At 40.6% G+C, this 17,678-nt stretch overlaps 2 protein-coding genes across 4 annotated transcripts in view; one reads left to right on the top strand and one right to left on the bottom strand.

The window, feature by feature from the left end:
* Positions 1–17,678, bottom strand: part of DOCK2 (dedicator of cytokinesis 2) — a 255,397-nt gene that overhangs the window by 135,972 nt on the left and 101,747 nt on the right. The window lies entirely within an intron of this gene.
* Positions 1–17,678, top strand: part of INSYN2B (inhibitory synaptic factor family member 2B) — a 79,641-nt gene that overhangs the window by 45,581 nt on the left and 16,382 nt on the right. The window contains exon 2 of the mRNA XM_035105215.3: positions 10,400–12,347. Coding sequence (XP_034961106.1) covers positions 11,008–12,347 — 1,340 coding nt within the window. The 5' untranslated portion in view covers positions 10,400–11,007. The remainder of the gene's footprint in view (positions 1–10,399; positions 12,348–17,678) is intronic.

Genomic DNA, 17,678 nt, shown 5'->3' with positions numbered 1-17,678 from the left:
TTCCAATTTAACTAAAGTTTAGGCTGATACTCCCATGGTGCCCAAAAGCTGACCAACCATACATCTTTAAGACCCTAGACCCAGCATAGGCAACCTTGGCTCAGGGATGCCAGTGGTCAGGGATCATGGGAGTTGTAGTTCCAAAACATCTGGAGAGCCAAGGTTGCCTATGCCTGCCCTAGACTATATCCTAAGTGGTGTCCACAACCTGATGTTGAGATGTGTTGTTGAAATGACCACCGTTCTGTCAAATTCAACACATATGTAAGTTGGAAGTTACCAATGAAGTCCATCACAAATCACATTTGATATCAAAAAAGAAACTTCTCAAAGATGAGGGGACTAGTTAAAAGAAAGTTTTGAAAGGGAGAGGATCAAATATCTCCAAAAACCTTGGAGGTTATTTTAAACCATAAAAGCTAAAACAATACAATGAAAGCATCCCATTTATGCAATAACTTCCACCTGCACAACAAACCACCCTTCCAAATCTGAGAGTGACGAGAGGGAATTGAAGTCCCATTGCAAGGGCATTTGTTAGATACAACCCATAGCTAGAATTTAGCTATGTTCTTGTTCTAGAATTTAGAACAAGTCCAAGAGGATGTCAGAATGGTTAATAAGCAGAATTGAGCTAGAAAAGCTGCAAAAGGCAAGGGAGATTCCTTCAAAAAATGGGGAGAGGATATTTATTTAACATATTTTAGATCACAACCTTTCTGCTAAAAGAAGATTTTGTAAACCTCTGTAATATCTGTATGATACAGCGGCAAATCGAGTCCTCCTCACAGAGATCATCAGGACTGACCTCACTGTGGGTGGGTGGGAGCAATTGGTTAGCCACAACAACCCGATTGGTGGTCCCTCGGTTGCTGGGCAGATCTGGCCAATGGGGAATTTTGTGTATTAACCAAGGGACCTTTATATACCACTGCACATTGCATAGAGCTTTCTCTTTCGCTTCATGCACCAGATCACCTGCCCACCCTCTTGCTATGACCTTGCTATGCCATCATGGGTCATCTGCTGTTGGGGCAGGGACCTGGTAGGAATGTTCCCATTTGGCGGATTGGCTGTTGCCACTTGGGTTTCTCCTGCCACATAGCAAATCGTCACAACTTTGTAAGGTTTGGCGGTTAGGCATTGGTTCAAGGTGGTCTGGGGGGGGTGGAGCACCTGTCCCTTCCAATGTGCAAAGGTATTCCGTTAAAGGAATCCAGGGATTCACCATTCTTTTGCCGATCCACGCAAGGGAGCATATGGTGAGCTTGAGTCTGATCCTGGACCATTGCTACCCCACAATGTTTACCTGTACTGACGATATGGTGGTCATATCGTGGTCATATGGTGGGCAGCAGTCGTCAGTGCTGCCCTGTTGAGGTCAGGTGCAGCTAGTCGGGAACCAATGCTTAAACAAACCACTCACTATCTGTAATCTATAAAGTTGTGGCCAAAATAATGCCAATAACCTAAAACTAAATTCCGTGTCAATTGTGTCTTTATTTATTGGGAGGCTCATGGGGATTTTAACACGCAATGATATTTTTCTAGAAAAAGAGGTGCTGGGATGCACTATGAACACCTCCCTTGTTCTCTTATAATGGCAATGGTGCCCACCTGAGAGGTGCCAGAACTGAATTCTGGCAGCTTCCAGCTGAAAAGAAAGCCTTGTACAGCGATATACAAATATTTTAATGAATAACTTTTTTATTAAAAAAACTACCCCACCCCCAAATACAAAATGCTTAAAAGAAATAAATAGATAGTGAGACATAACATCTGGAGTTCATATTTTAAAACCTATTAAAGTTGCTAGAAAACTTGTCTAAACAAAACTGCCTTGGCCAGAAGGCAGAAAGTCAAAAGGAAGGGAATCTATCACAGAATAAAATTCTCTAACTGGGGTGCAGCCACTTAAAATACACTTCCACATATTCCAGACAGCAGACCCTTAAGTCTGTACTGGGATACAGAAAGGGGCCTTGAACATCTTACCCAAAAGAATGTGTCGAACGTGGCAATATTAAGGCAATCTATCAGCATTCCACCTCTCAATTCAAAACCAGTTTAATTTACATTCCCCTGCCCTCAGTCTCCAATCTCTGACCCAGGTACAAGCCCCTCCACAAACAATTGCCCAAGTGGAATGTCATAACCTTCATCTCACCTCAACAGACTGGACCAAAGTGCTAAGAATTATTGGCAAAGTTCAGCATTTACCCACTGTTTAACCTTTACCATATTCAAGAGATATGGACAACTTGTGGCACATGGAGAAATGGTGTCAAACCTTTCTGTTTACAAGTGCTGTATATACAAAGGCATTGACATTACACGGAATCCAGCTACACCTAACTGTTTATCAACTTTAAATTGCTGGAAAGGATAAATATCTGTTAAGCAATTTCAAACCTGTAGGAGTGGGGGGAATAATGTGTTTTATTCATTATATTCATAATAATGCTTTAAAGCTCTTGCAGCGAGCCGAGGAACAGCATGCTCTAAAACAGAGGATCTCATTTAAATACTTGACATAAGCAATTGTCTGGATGGTATACACATTTTTATGAGCAGCACTTTTTATAATGCTAGTGGCTGTAAATAATGGAAAGCCAATTAAAACGAATATCTTATCAAGGACAAATGCCATTAAACTACAAATAAAACATTTATGCCAAGTCGTGAAAAATCTATCCTATTTAGTTAATGAATTGAGCATGGGATAATTTAGATTGCCACACTACAATTTCAGAAAGCTGATGGGGATGTAAACCTGTGGAGAACTGCACTTCTGTGTTAGTGTATTGATTTGACTAGCATTTATTATGTTAGCAGCCTCTTGAATTTTATTATGAAGAGGAATGGAAAAGTTCCTCTTTTTCTGCTTGTCTCCTTAAACTGACTTGTTTTATTTAATGTATGCTTCACATACCATTTAAGATTAGATTAACAACACAATCCTATGCACATTTACTGAGAAGTAAGTTCCACTGAGTTGAATGGGACTTACTCCCTGGTAAGCATTTATAGGCTTGCAAACTAAGTCTGCACTCTACAGGCAAAGGGTTGAATAACTTCAGTGCCAAGGAATTATGGGCTTCCCCACACTACATATTTATTCGTTTACTTTCCAAACCACACAAAGTACAATCCTTTTTTCAAAAAATGGATTTGTTGCCATTGGGGTAGTATATAACTAATTTTTACAGTGGGGTTTCCCATAGGCATCTAGTTGGCCACTGTGAGAACAAAATGCTAGACTAGGCAGACCATTGGTGGACCTGATCCAGCACGCTATTTTATGTTATGTTCTTACTCTAACTTTATTTTGATTGGTCAACTCTGAGTAAAATTTAGTTGAGTATCACTCATACTATCTAAATTTAATTGCCAAACTTAAAATTCTGGTTCCAAAATTAATCCCTTCCGTGAAATACCAACAATCTGGAGGCATCCCATGTCCTTCTTCTGCTGGATAAGTGTTTTAAGGAATAAAGTTGAGACAACTGTCCCCTTTTCCTGCCAAACATATTTTTTAAACAAAAACAAAAGTTTCACCTATAACTAACTCACAAGTTACATTTGGTTTCAAAGGTGACCAAACTTTTCCCATCACCTGAAGGAATTCTAACATTATCCAGGTGCAATAAAATGTGGTTTTAATGCCACTAGAGAGTTGCTTGAGTATTATCACAGACACAGAACTGGCTGAAGAATCAAGAAGTGGATGAAGAGACTAGCTTCTGGATTAACAACTTTGTTATTTAACAGGATCCATGGTAGGTTGCTAGCCTCAATGCAGGCACTCTCATATAGGGATGACTGTCTCTGGGTGAATTGCTGCTGCCTTCAGCCCTGAGTGCCCAGGTGTCCCAACTGTGCATAGGCACACTGTGTACATGCAAGTGCTCCCGCATATAGGTTTCTCTGCAGCCATTTTCGCTCAGTGAAGCAGGGATGCATTCTTGGTGGAGGAACTGGCAGAGTGACTCTGCTCCTGTTTCACCATACAAATGTACTTGGAAACTGGTAAGGAAATCTATCACAAAGTGTGCAATGAGCAAATGATTAACATTAAATGAATACGTATAAATGGCCAACAAGCAAATCAGAATGAATACAAAAGGAATGCTTAATGTTGTATAACTGCCCTGCAAACAAATTGGAACAAATGCTCAATAAAGACTGGACATCATTTAATTTGTGCAAGCAAATCAGAATGAATGTTCAATAAGTACCGGTAGGTCATGTGAGGGAGTCCATAATTTGGCGTTGAACTCTCTGAAGTTATTTAACTCCTTGCCTATAGAGTGAAGTTGAAGCCCATAATCCTATAAATCCTTACCGGGAAGTAAGTCCCATTCAACTCAGTAAATATGCATAGGATTGTGCTCTTAATCTAATCATCTTAAAGGATGTGTGAAGTTTATGTTAAACAGAGCAAGTTCCAAGGAGACAATGTTATGCAAACAGCAAATGGAAACCTTTTTATCCCTCCTCATAAAAAGGAAAGAGGCTAAAATAATAACTGCTACTCAAATCAACACACTAACACAGAAGTGCAGTTCTCACAGGTTTACATTCCCAACAGCTTTCTCAAAATGTAGCCTGGCTATCTAAATTATCTCATGCTCAATTCATTAACTAAATAGGATGGGTTTTTCAAAACTTGTCTGCTTTATTAGTAATTTTGTGGCATTTGCTCTTGAGACAATCATTTTGATTGACTCTCCATTATTTGCAGACACTGAATGTATTTATCAGATTTGTTTCCCCAATTTCTGATCTTAAGCAGCTCACATTATTCAGTAAATACAGCAAAATTAAATCCAAATAGATCCCTGAAGAGAGGGGAGAGCAGCAGCAACAACAAAAACAAACACACAGAGAGACACACAAGAATCTTTTCCCACACAGATAAAATTCAATTTCTATAACAAAGGCCAAAGGAACAGAAGCAGAAGCAGCTCTGTTCTGACTTGGGACACACATGTGATGGTGTTTGCCTTCCCTTTCCTTCCTTGCTTGTCCCAAACAGGGCAGCTGTCATAGATGCTGTGTGGAGGGATCCAGGCATGGCCAAACTTGGCCCTCTACACTGGTCCTGTTAACTAGGGATGATGAGTGTTGTAGTCTCAAAACAGCTGGAGGGCCAAGTTTGGCCATGCCTGGATCAGTCCCACCAGTAAATAAAGTCAAGGCATCAGATCAGGCATCCCCAAACTTCGGCCCTCCAGATGTTTTGGACTACAATTCCCATCATCCCTGACCACTGGTCCTGTTAGCTAGGGATCATGGGAGTTGTAGGCCAAAACATCTGGAGGGCCGCAGTTTGGGGATGCCTGCATCAGATGGTCTTCACCTGCCTCCCTAATATGATTTCCTTAACACAAGATAGCTGGTCTTCCAAGACCACTGTGTTTGTAGTGGTGGAACTCCTACTGAGATGCGGCAACTGTGTGTCAATGGCTTGCACATAATTTGTGGTAATTATATGCAACATGAAAATAACTACACATCATTCTAAAAATTATGTTCTGCAGCCTATACCAACTATGCATAGACTACACCAGTGTTTCCCAACCTTGTGCCTCCAGCTGTTTTCGGACTACAATTCCCATCATTCCTGACCACTGGTCTTACTAGCTAGGGATGATGGGAATTGTAGTCTCAAAACATCTGGAGGCACAAGGTTGGGAAACACTGGACTAACACAACCAACTCTAACCAAGCAATCCAGGTCCCTAACCCGATGTGGTGGTGAAGGTTTAGATGAGATGGAGGCTTCCCTCTGCTGGTCCCTGCCAACAAAGGAGTCCTGCCTCTTGGGAACACCCAGTGTGCCTGGCCAAATGGCAAGTGAGCAGAAGCTTCCACCAGTGCTATCTCCACTGGCAGTATCCTGTAGAACAGCTCCTGAAACAGAGCGTTCAGATCTGACCTGGGCTGGAGCAGGATCTGCTGGATCCAGAACCAGATCTGTTGCCATCGTGCGATAGCAATAGGCTGGATCCAGGCCTCTTCACTGCCCAAGCCCAGCAACTAGAGTAGCAAAGAGGCTTTTATTTTTCCTGGCCCCCACCTTCCAACCGTGGGTGCAGCAGTGGCGACACTGCTTCATTAATACCTGCCACTGCCAGCATGGGGTTTAGATTCTGCTCTAAGTGTATGTACTTGAGTTTTATGATTTCAGCAAAGACAATTACTTGGCCAAGAGAAAAATAGAGCAGAAAATATGTCATAAATGTTTTGTGAGGCAGCACTGTGAACAAGCATGTCTCTGTGCTGCACGATCAATCTGCTGATTCTTTTAAAAAGTTACAAGAGCTGGCCATAAATCAGAGGTACAATTTATTTGCAGCTTTATAGAGACATCCCGAGTCACAGATTCTTAAATGACTTTGTCTTGACCTTGTGTGCATTTTTGTTTTAAGAAAGAATAAGAGTGTTACATTCCCAATTTTATATTAAACAGTAAAAAAGAATATTCCTTTTTCTTTCTGTTGTTATTACTTGGTTGCTTTCCTGAAAACCCAAGGATATTTGGTTAATTTTGTTAAATGTCAGAAAAATAAGAAAGTAAGAAAAATAAGAAAATAAGAAAGCCAAATGAAAAATGTATCTGTCTGTCTATCTATCTATCTATCTATCTATCTATCTATCTATCTATCTATCTAATATTCCACACACAGAAAGCTTGGTGTATATACATGGGCATAGCCAGGATTTATTTGGGGGTGAGAGACTTTATGTTGCAGGTGCAGAACTGAGTTATCTGCAATGCAGTTGGTTCAGTTAGTTATGTATTTTAATTTATTTGCTTGATTGGGGAGACAGTTGCCCCTCCCTGCACCCACCTGGTTACGCCCATAGTATATAATCTCAACACAAACTTCAAACAAAAGACAAAAATACAGGGCCAAATCCATTATGATTACTCCACCCCCATCTGTCCCAATTTTTTTCTCTTTTTCTTACATAGTAGAAGAACAATTGGTGTAAAAGTACAGCTGCTGACAGGGCACGTACCTGATAAATATTGCTTGTCTACCTTCAATGAATCAATAAGGTCAAGATGTGCCCAGCCAAGCAGAGATTTTGCTAGTGGCATGACTTTGCTTTACTTAAAAAAGAGGAAAAAAGCCTTACTATAAAAAATAGTAATACATGAAATGAGTGATTGTGACTTACTCCTTCCCCATTTTTTTACAGAGTCATCTATATTCTCTCTATCTCTTACTGAACTACAATTTAATATATTATTGGTATTTTGTATTAAAAATATTCAATACCTTATCATAGTCTTATCCTTGTACTGACTGTACCTTGTACCTTGGAGGATTTGGACCAGAAAGGTGGCTTATAAATATTTAAATAAATAATTTAATATAATGGTCCTAAGTCCGAAAAGAGGTTAAAATAATCTTCTCCATAGTTCTTGGGTGTTTTGAGTTAATTGTGAGAGAAAAGGTGTACTAAAAAAAGAAAAATAGGGAGGACTTGGAAACAGAACAATAAGCTCATTTTCCTACTTAGAATGGTTGAATATATTGTATTGCACTTGTGGTTAGGAAGGCTCCCCATGAATGGTGTCATGTACGTATGTCAACCTGGGGGTGTGGTGGAGGGGGAGGCAGGGAGAGAAAGTTTTGGTTCCACAAGTGAGAAATACACAGAAATTACTAGCTAGAAAGATGTTTACCTACTGACAAATGAGTAGTAGAGGCCTATGACAGACAAGAGACATGACAGAAGAGAATGAGTTTGGCGCTATTGAGAACATGCATCAGGAGATGTTAGAAATCTGCATAGTTGTGGGGTAGGTGGATTCTAAGTTCAACAATTCACTGATTTGATAGTGGGGGCTGAGAACTGTATGTACCAGAATTTACCAGCTAAGGTAATAGCTACAGATCTCTAATATGTATTATATTTCCTTATGCAATATTGAAGGACTATTACATAGGGCAGGACCTATGGATTCTTAAAGAAAGCCAAAAATCCTCAAATAACCGACCCACTGAAAACAGGGCTAGATCTAGACACATCAAAGAAGCGTTTCAATTAAATGAGTTGTAAATTTAAACAGGGAAAATGGGTAGAGAAAAACAAGAATCCACAGTGCCATCTGGTGACACAATGTTATTTTGCATATACAACACATATAAATCGCTTTTTCTTTACCAATCTAGCTGAGTCCCAGGTGTGCTATAAAAAAAGATTTACTTAAATTAAAGGTGATGATATTAACATTTGTTCCTGTATCCCATCAAACTGCAATGAGTTCTTTCTGGCATTCCTGAACTTGAAGTTTAGCACAAAATAGGGCTGTAAACTCTGCTGCGGTTTCTTATGTTATGCAAGTTAATGCTGGCCATTAAAATCTGTCCTAGGATGACTTGCCTTAATAGTTTTGCTGTGGATTTCCTTCAAGAGTACTGTAAGAAAAATGTTTCATACATTGCTCCCTTGTACTTGTCACAAGGTATCTTGAAATTTGCTCAGGCATTTTTATGATGCTATGTGACCACAAAATTGTTAAGTACATTTATATTGGGGGCAGGGGAGAGTTAAGCTTTGCTCAAACAGCAACTTTTTATTATTATTTCACCTCTAAAATGCATTTTATCTCCTGGGAAAACTTTGACACTCTGTGCTGTGTTAGCATTTTGCTGGCATAAATGTTTCAGTATTTACATCCCATAAAGGGGAAAAAATAGAAAGAAAAGGCACATTGATCAGAGGTGGCCCTTTCTTCTCTCTCTTTTTCGTAATAGGCAGTCTCTAGCAAAATTCAAACCAGTTTTTTTTTTAAAAAAAAAATTATCAATCACCTAAACGTTATTAGGAAGGCATGTACTGGGAGAACAAAGCAAATGGGAGAGAAATTGATATAGTTTCAATGTTATGCAGAGTTGTCCCTTTTTTAGATGATACAATTAAATGAATTCCATATTTATGACTGCACTTGGGTAGATTTAATAACTTATCTGATATAACGCATCACAAATTGTGCTATAAAAGAGCCAAGTGAGTAAATACTGCTAGAAAGACTCACAGTATTTACTCAAAAAAATGTCCCACTGTGTTCAATGAGGGTTCTTTCCAGGTAAGTGTCAGTTTGCAGCCTAAAGCTAATCATGAAGGAATTTCCAGAGGGAAGACGTTTCTTTCCCCCCTTGTTATCATAGGATTTTTAAAGTTTGAGGATCCTATGATTTTGTGAATGAACATGCTAAAAATAGATCTATTTGTTCTTCGCAGGACATTTGTCCAGTTCCGATTTTAAGGATTGAATTCAGAATTGAATTTGTCACCACACATAGATGAAACCAAATCAAAATCAGGAATACAATTAATTTCTCTCTGGGAAAGTTGTCTTAAATAAAAAGATACTTCTGATTCATGTGCAAAGCCTTGAGTGGAAATAACATATGCAGGAAAATAATGGTGCGAGTAGGGGTGTGTTTTAAAAATGGAACTTCTACCCTATGCATAAATCAGGTAATGATAAAGTAAAATAGCATTTGGCTTATAAATGAAATTCAAGTCTTAGGCACACATTTGATTCAATGCTTCAAAGGTGATCAGAACCAGGCCAGGTTGTTCCACTGGTTTCTGATAACAGATGGAAACAGGTCTGCTTTAGATGGTCAGCAGTCCGCAGGGCATATGTAGAGCCCAGCACTGTAATTTGATATCTTTCTGGTGTCAAGTGAATTCCTTTTTATTCATCCAGGTCTTTCAGATGTTTTAATTTTTGTAGATATGGATTCAAAGTCCTGGTTATGACCTTACAGTTTAGGCCTAAGTTACCCGAAGGTCTATCTGCACACATATCCACCTACCTGTAGCCTGAGATCAACACCAGAAAGCTTGCTCAGATCCCCATCTGTTAAGACTATTAGGTTGGTCACCACCTGTACTAGAGCCTTCTAAGTGGTGGCCCTGCAGTTGTGGAACTCTGTCTCTTTGGGAATATGACAGGTGTCACCCCTAGCAATGCTTTGAAGACCCATCTCTTATCAGTGACTTTTGGTGAGTAATATATATTGGAGATTTTATGCTGTGGGCCCTTGAATTTTAATATTAGTTTGCTGATTTATTCATTAGATTAGTTAATTGATCCTTTTTTCTTATATTACTTTTTGTACTGCAATAGCTGCAAAAAAAATTCCAATACACTGGAAGTCACTTTGTGGAGAAGATTTCTCAAAATCTTACTAAATATGAATAAATATTTATTAAATAAATGTCCATAATTGATTAGGCATTATTTTACAATCCGTTTCTGTTATTTCTGTTATTTGATCACATCAAAAAATTAGAGGATAAGATAGCAGAATAGTTTAAGAAAGCTACTTTTACTATTAATTGACAACTCTTTTTCTTTTTCCAGAAAAAAAATACTTCTATGTTTTTCTGCAAAGAGAGGCTTTCGGAGACCAAAAATATTTCTGGATCTCATCTTTATCACTCAGTTCGCCAGACGTCCTTAACCCCACAGTTCTGTGAACAAGATCAAGGAATATACTTAAATAATTTGCTTCCAGTTAATCCTGTTGGATGCGTTACTTTCATTTGGACACAACTCTCTGGCTTCTGTTCAGCTACTTAAGATTAGTTTCAAGAGTAACAGTGAGAAGATGGGACAACAAGAAGAAAAACCCCTAAAGGAAAAGTCTCAGTTTATTATTAAAGGATATGTTCTTCCAGCAAAACTATGCATCAAGGAGGCAAATGCCCCAAACTGCTATTATGCTTGTTATTTATATTCTATGCAAAGACAAAATATCTGGGATCAGATATTTAAGTTGTAAGTTTACTATTTAAGTCATAAAATAATATTTTAATAGAGTAAAAGAGTAATAAGGAAAAACCCTAACACCAGGAATTGCTAACAAAAATATACATGGCAAGTCCACGTAAAATGAAAAGTGAGGTTTTCACCTAATAACAATAGAATCTGTGGCCTCAAGCCAAATGTTGCTCAAATGACCAAATGAAATGGGTCGCAAAGAAACACATTATCTGCCTACACTAAATTGCGACTCAATGGCTCAGCAAGGCATCAAAGTGCGCCCTGTGCTGCTGAAGCGGAACAGTCTGGATTCAGTGGATTTTAGGAGGCAGCCCCACCATCGCAGGAGCAAATCTCAACAAGTCCGCTTCAAAGACGATGGAACAGACAACCCACCTGTGGCAGAATCGGAACTGGAGACAGGAGCTGCTCAAGACCCATGTGAACTGGGTAAAACACAAATGTCCCTAGCCAGTGGTTCCCCCTGTTTCCCTCCCTCTCACAAAGGATTACAAAACATTGCCATACAGACTTCTCCCAGCCTCAGGAAGCACTTTCCAGTATTTAAAAAGAAAAAAATCACAACAAGCAAGTCCTTAACAGAAATGCCGGATGAATCTGAATATTCAATTCAAGTCAATGGCAATCTTTCTGAGCAGGACATAATCTCTTCCAGTCTCTCTTACCTAAGCATCACTCAGCATTTAGATGATGGACCAAGAGCAGCCAGTCGGCTGTTTCAGAGGGTGCCTAAAGCACAAAGCAATGGGCCTGTCCATTTGGTTTCGGATAAAATTACAATACTGGAAAAGGCAACTGTTTCTACCCAGGCCCCTGAATACACACACCTGGGTTCTGCACAAGACAATTTTTCCATTTATGGCCCGCACACACAAATGGACATCAGCAGCCCAGTTCATTCTTCTACAGCTGTCAGACAATCCAATGAGAACTGTTCAGTGCACATGGGCTCCGAGAAATCTCTCCCCTGCATAAGTAGTAACTGTAATGAAGGCAGTGCGGATCATAGTTCCTATGAAGAAAAAGACTATACTGAGCTATTCGCATTTAAGGATGACACTAGCACTAAGGAAACCATTCTGTCATCGCCTCAGCTACACCACAGTTCATTATACTGCTCCCTCCAAGAACATCAGCAGCCAATACAGCAGAAAACAGACTCTGACCATCATAAGACATTGACTAATGATAAAGAAACAACATCATTCACTAACAGCAATGCATCACCTTCTGTTCCCTCATGCCAAACTGCAACAGAGAACGTTTCTACCAATACCGAAGTGCCACAGTATGACAACTGCTTAGAAGGCTTTCACATAAATGCCTATCTTCCAGGGGCTGAAATAAAACCACACAACAAAGAGATTAAAGAAATTAATCAAATTCACTTGGCGCACAGCGAGCTGTGTGCCCTGCAAGACAGACTCCAATCCGTTGAGGAATCTTTGCAATCGAACCAGGAGAAGATTAAAGTCCTTTTGAATGTAATTCAAGATATGGAAAAGGCCAGAGCCCTCAATGAAGGGTACGGTGTGTTTTGGTATTTAACACTACTTTGTCTATTAACACTAACTATACATTTTTCAAAAAACAACAACAACCTGTCCTCTGTTTCTCTCTGCTAACAACACTATCCCCTAAACCAAATCTTCCTCTTATTCATTCAGGGTTATATCATAAGGAAACTTGGGGAGGCCCAGTCCCCCTCCTGGATTTTCAGCTTGAATTTTAAAACCATTCCTAGTCCAGGCTTCCCAATCCATCAGATGTTGTTGGACTTCACCTCCCAACATCTGTAACTACTGGCCATGCTGGCTGGGGCTGGTGGGAGTTGGAACCCAAAACATCTGAAGGGCACCAGGTTGGGGAAAGCTGCTCTAACTCTTTTGCTTGTGGTATTTTTTAAAGCTGCTTAACTGTTTAAGCTGTAAGAAGCAAAACTGCATCTGTTTTCCAGTGTTCTAGCAAATGAGCAGAAAGGCATTGCGATGACTTACAAGCACAAGTAACTTATTCTTAATTTTTTATTTAAAAAATCAAAAATATATTAGCGTGCAATACAAATAAAACAACCTTAATTAAACCACTGGAATATACCTTCTGGCTGTTCTGTATTGATCTTCTCCTTACAGTGTATTTCAGGCACCCTCAGCTCAAAATGCCTAGCTACAGGCCTATTTCTATAATGCGCAGCAGTGAAAAAGCAGTGCCTAAAGCTAGTTCTACAGGGACCCAGGTGGCGCTGTGGGTTAAATCACAGAGTCTAGGGCTTGCTGATCAGAAGGTCGGCGGTTCGAATCCCTGCAACGGGGTGAGCTCCCGTTGCTTGGTCCCAGCTCCTGCCCACCTAGCAGTTCGAAAGCACATCAAAGTGCAAGTAGATAAATAGGGACCGCTCCGGCGGGAAGGTAAACAGCGTTTCCGTGCGCTGCTCTGGTTCGCCAGAAGCAGCTTTGTCATGCTGGCCACAAGACCCAGAAGCTGTCTGCGGACAAACGCCGGCTCCCTCGGCCTATAGAGCGAGATGAGCGCCGCAACCCCAGAGTCGGACACGACTGGACCTGATGGTCAGGGGCCCCTTTACCTTTAAAGCTAGTTCTAGTACTGAGTTTGCCGTTTCCCATGTTATCATCCAAGACAATCCTTTTTTTATGAGTGGGGAACCAGTAGCCCTCAAGCCACTGCTGAACTACAACTCCAGTTGTCCCTATGATCACGATTGTCGCTTATGGTGGCTGAAGACATGGTGGTCGGCTATAGGCTCTCAAATTTCAGCAGTGCCCTGTGTTGTGCTAAAATTTGGTGCACCCCCTGCCTTTCGTGCTCCATTCTACAGCATAGTTTTGGTGTCCCCTGCAGGGCAGTGTCAAGTGTGGCTGCACCAGTTGCACTACCCTAAAACCACCTCTACTAAAGCATCAAACATCTGGAGGGCCACAGGTACCCCATCCATAGCTTAATTCCACAGAAGTGCCTGAAATATCAACATAGTTCTCAACTCTTTAACAAATCAAGCTTTAGGATTCTAGTGGTTCTTCTGAACTCGTTTTATCACTGTGACATTAAATTTGTAATGTTTGCAGTTTTCAAAGTACTTTTATGGTGGCACAACTATCATTCAGTGCTGAAAAGAAGAGTAAAATGGATCCTATGAGAGAATTCATGGGTTCGTTTTGGGCTGAACACGCCCACACCCATAACTCAGTGCAAGCTGTCAATGAGTAATGGGGTGGTTTTGACCCATGGGAATGAAAATCCCACTAAAATGTTACATCCAGGCCATTTCACAGCAAATAGGCTTACGTTATTGCACTCGTCTCTAAATCATTCCTGATAGATGACTGCCGAGCCCATCCTTGAAGGAAATTTCCAGGAATGGCAGCTTGGATATTTGCTCAAGCAGGTAGCAACTGAAGGAACAAATGCTGCAAATCATGTTATTTAAAATTAAAACATTCTGTAATAACATGGCGTTGTGGAAGACTTTAAAATAATTCTTATCTCTGTTAAAAACAAAACAGGGGCAGTAAACCATGTGTGTGAAATAGAAAGATGGATAAGTGCGGAAACAGAAGGGGCCTTTCAGGAACACTAACTTTTAATTAATGTGCCCTTATAATACCGGTAGTAGTTTCTGCTCTTGTCATATCTCTTCTGTTTTCCATAACATTTCCCACTCATGTATTTCCATCATTCAGTCTGATACTACTAATTATGGCTGCATGCAACTGCATGCAAACAGGCATAGCCTCACTCATATGCTCATGATCACAAGGATAAATTTAAGTGTGAACCAGGCAAAACACAAGCATCTCATTTGCCACTGATATATACTCTAAGGAACAGTAGACAATCCAAGTTGTCTGATGAGTGTACCTGTATGTTGTTGTTGTTTAGTCGTTTAGTCGTGTCCGACTCTTCGTGACCCCACGGACCATAGCACGCCAGGCACTCCTGTCTTGCACTGCCTCCCGCAGTTTGGTCAAACTCATGTTCGTAGCTTCGAGAACACTGTCCAACCATCTTGTCCTCTGTCGTCCCCTTCTCCTAGTGCCCTCAATCTTTCCCAACATCAGGGTCTTTTCCAAGGATTCTTCTCTTCTCATGAGGTGGCCAAAGTATTGGAGCCTCAGCTTCACGATCCGTCCTTCCAGGGAGCACTCAGGGCTGATTTCCTTAAGAATGGGTAAGTTTGATCTTCTAGCAGTCCATGGGACTCTCAAGAGTCTCCTCCAGCACCATAATTCAAAAGCATCAATTCTTCGGCGATCAGCCTTCTTTATGGTCCAGCTCTCACTTCCATACATCACTACTGGGAAAACCATAGCTTTAACTATACGGACCTTTGTAGGCAAGGTGATGTCTCTGCTTTTTAAGATGCTGTCTAGGTTTGTCATTGCTCTTCTCCCAAGAAGCAGGCGTCTTTTAATTTCGTGACTGCTGTCACCATCTGCAGTGATCAAGGAGCCCAAGAAAGTAAAATCTCTCACTGCCTCCATTTCTTCCCCTTCTATTTGCCAGGAGGTGATGGGACCAGTGGCCATGATCTTGGTTTTTTTGATGTTGAGCTTCAGACCATATTTTGCGCTCTCCTCTTTCACCCTCATTAAAAGGTTCTTTAATTCCTCCTCACTTTCTGCCATCAAGGTTGTGTCATCTGCATATCTGAGGTTGTTGATATTTCTTCCGGCAATCTTAATTCCGGCTTGGGATTCATCTAGTCCAGCCTTTCGCATGATGAATTCTGCATATAAGTTAAATAAGCAGGGAGACAATATACAACCTTGTCGTACTCCTTTCCCAATTTTGAACCAATCAGTTGTTCCATATCCAGTTCTAACTGTAGCTTCTTGTCCCACATAGAGATTTCTCAGGAGACAGGTGAGGTGATCAGGCACTCCCATTTCTTTAAGAACTTGCCATAGTTTGCTGTGGTCGACACAGTCAAAGGCTTTTGCATAGTCAATGAAGCAGAAGTAGACGTTTTTCTGGAACTCTCTAGCTTTCTCCATAATCCAGCGCATGTTTGCTATTTGGTCTCTGGTTCCTCTGCCCTTTCGAAATCCAGCTTGCACTTCTGGGAGTTCTCGGTCCACATACTGCCTAAGCCTGCCTTGTAGAATTTTAAGCATAACCTTGCTAGCGTGTGAAATGAGGGCAATTGTGCGGTAGTTGGAGCAGTCTTTGGCACTGCCCATCTTTGGAATTGGGATGTAGACTGATCTTCTCCAATCCTCTGGCCATTTCTGAGTCTTCCAAACTTGCTGGCATATTGGGTGTAGCACCTTAACAGCATCATCTTTTAAAATTTTAAATAGTTCAGCTGGAATATCATCACTTCCACTGGCCTTGTTATTAGCAGTGCTTTCTAAGGCCCATTTGACTTCACTCTCCAAGATGTCTGGCTCAAGGTCAGCAACCACACTACCTGGGGTGTTTGAGACCTCCGTATCTTTCTGGTATAATTCCTCTGTGTATTCTTGCCACCTCTTCTTGATGTCTTCTGCTTCTGTTAGGTCCTTACCACTTTTGTCCTTGATTATGGTAATCTTTGTATGAAATGTTCCTTTCATATCTCCAATTTTCTTGAACAGATCTCTGGTTTTCCCCATTCTATTGTTTTCCTCTATTTCTTTGCATTGCTCATTTAAGAAGACCCTCTTGTCTCTCCTTGCTGTTTTTTGGAAATCTGCATTCAGTTTCCTGTATCTTTCCCTATCTCCCTTGCATTTTGCTTGACTCCTCTCCTCCGCTATTTGTAAGGCCTCGTTGGACAGCCATTTTGCTTTCTTGCATTTCCTTTTCCTTGGGATGGTTTTCGTTGCTGCCTCCTGTATAATGTTACGAGCCTCTATCCATAGTTCTTCAGGCACTCTGTCCACCAAATCTAAATCCTTAAACCTGTTCCTCACTTCCACTGTGTATTCATAAGGGATTTGATTCAGATTGTATCTTACTGGCCCAGTGGTTTTTCCTACTTTCTTCAGTTTAAGCTGGAATTTTGCTATAAGAAGCTGATGATCTGAGTTACAGTCAGCTCCAGGTCTTGTTTTTGCTGACTATATAGAGCTTCTCCATCTTTGGCTGCAGAGAATATAATCAATCTGATTTCGATGCTGCCCATTTGGTGATATCCATGTGTAGAGTCGTCTCTTGTGTTGTTGGAAGAGAGTGTTCGTGATGACCAGCTTGTTCTCTTGACAGAACTCTATTAGCCTTTGCCCTGCTTCATTTTGAACTCCAAGGCCAAACTTGCCAGTTGTTCCTTTTATCTCTTGATTCCCTACTTTAGCATTCCAATCCCCTGTAATGAGAAGAACATCCTTCTTTGGTGTCATTTCTAGAAGGTGTTGTAGGTCTTCATAGAATTGGTCAATTTCACTTTCTTCAGCACCGGTAGTTGGTGCATAAACTTGGATTACTGTGATGTTAAAAGGTCTGCCTTGGATTCGTATCGAGATCATTCTGTCATTTTTGAGATTGCATCCCATTACAGCTTTTGCCACTCTTTTGTTGACTATGAGGGCCACTCCATTTCTTCTACAGGATTCTTGCCCACAGTAGTAGATATGATAGTCACCCGAACTGAATTCGCCCATTCCCTTCCATTTTAGTTCACTGATGCCCAGGATGTCAATATTTATTCTTGTCATCTCATTTATTCTTGTCATCTAGTTTTTGACCTACCTGTATGAAGCATACCTTAATAGGTGGTTACAATTCATACTTTACATTCTTACTTGAAACATCCCCTTTAAAAATGCAGTATATTAAGTGGCCCACAGATACAATACACAGTAATTTTAACAGCTCTTTTCTTCCAACCATTGCAATCCAAAGCCTTACCACCATGGAT

The sequence above is a fragment of the Zootoca vivipara genome, chromosome 2 (genome assembly GCF_965207765.1).
Source record: "Zootoca vivipara chromosome 2, rZooViv2.hap1.1, whole genome shotgun sequence".
Taxonomy (NCBI): Eukaryota; Metazoa; Chordata; class Lepidosauria; order Squamata; family Lacertidae; genus Zootoca; species Zootoca vivipara.
This window is presented reverse-complemented; position numbering and strand designations above follow the sequence as displayed.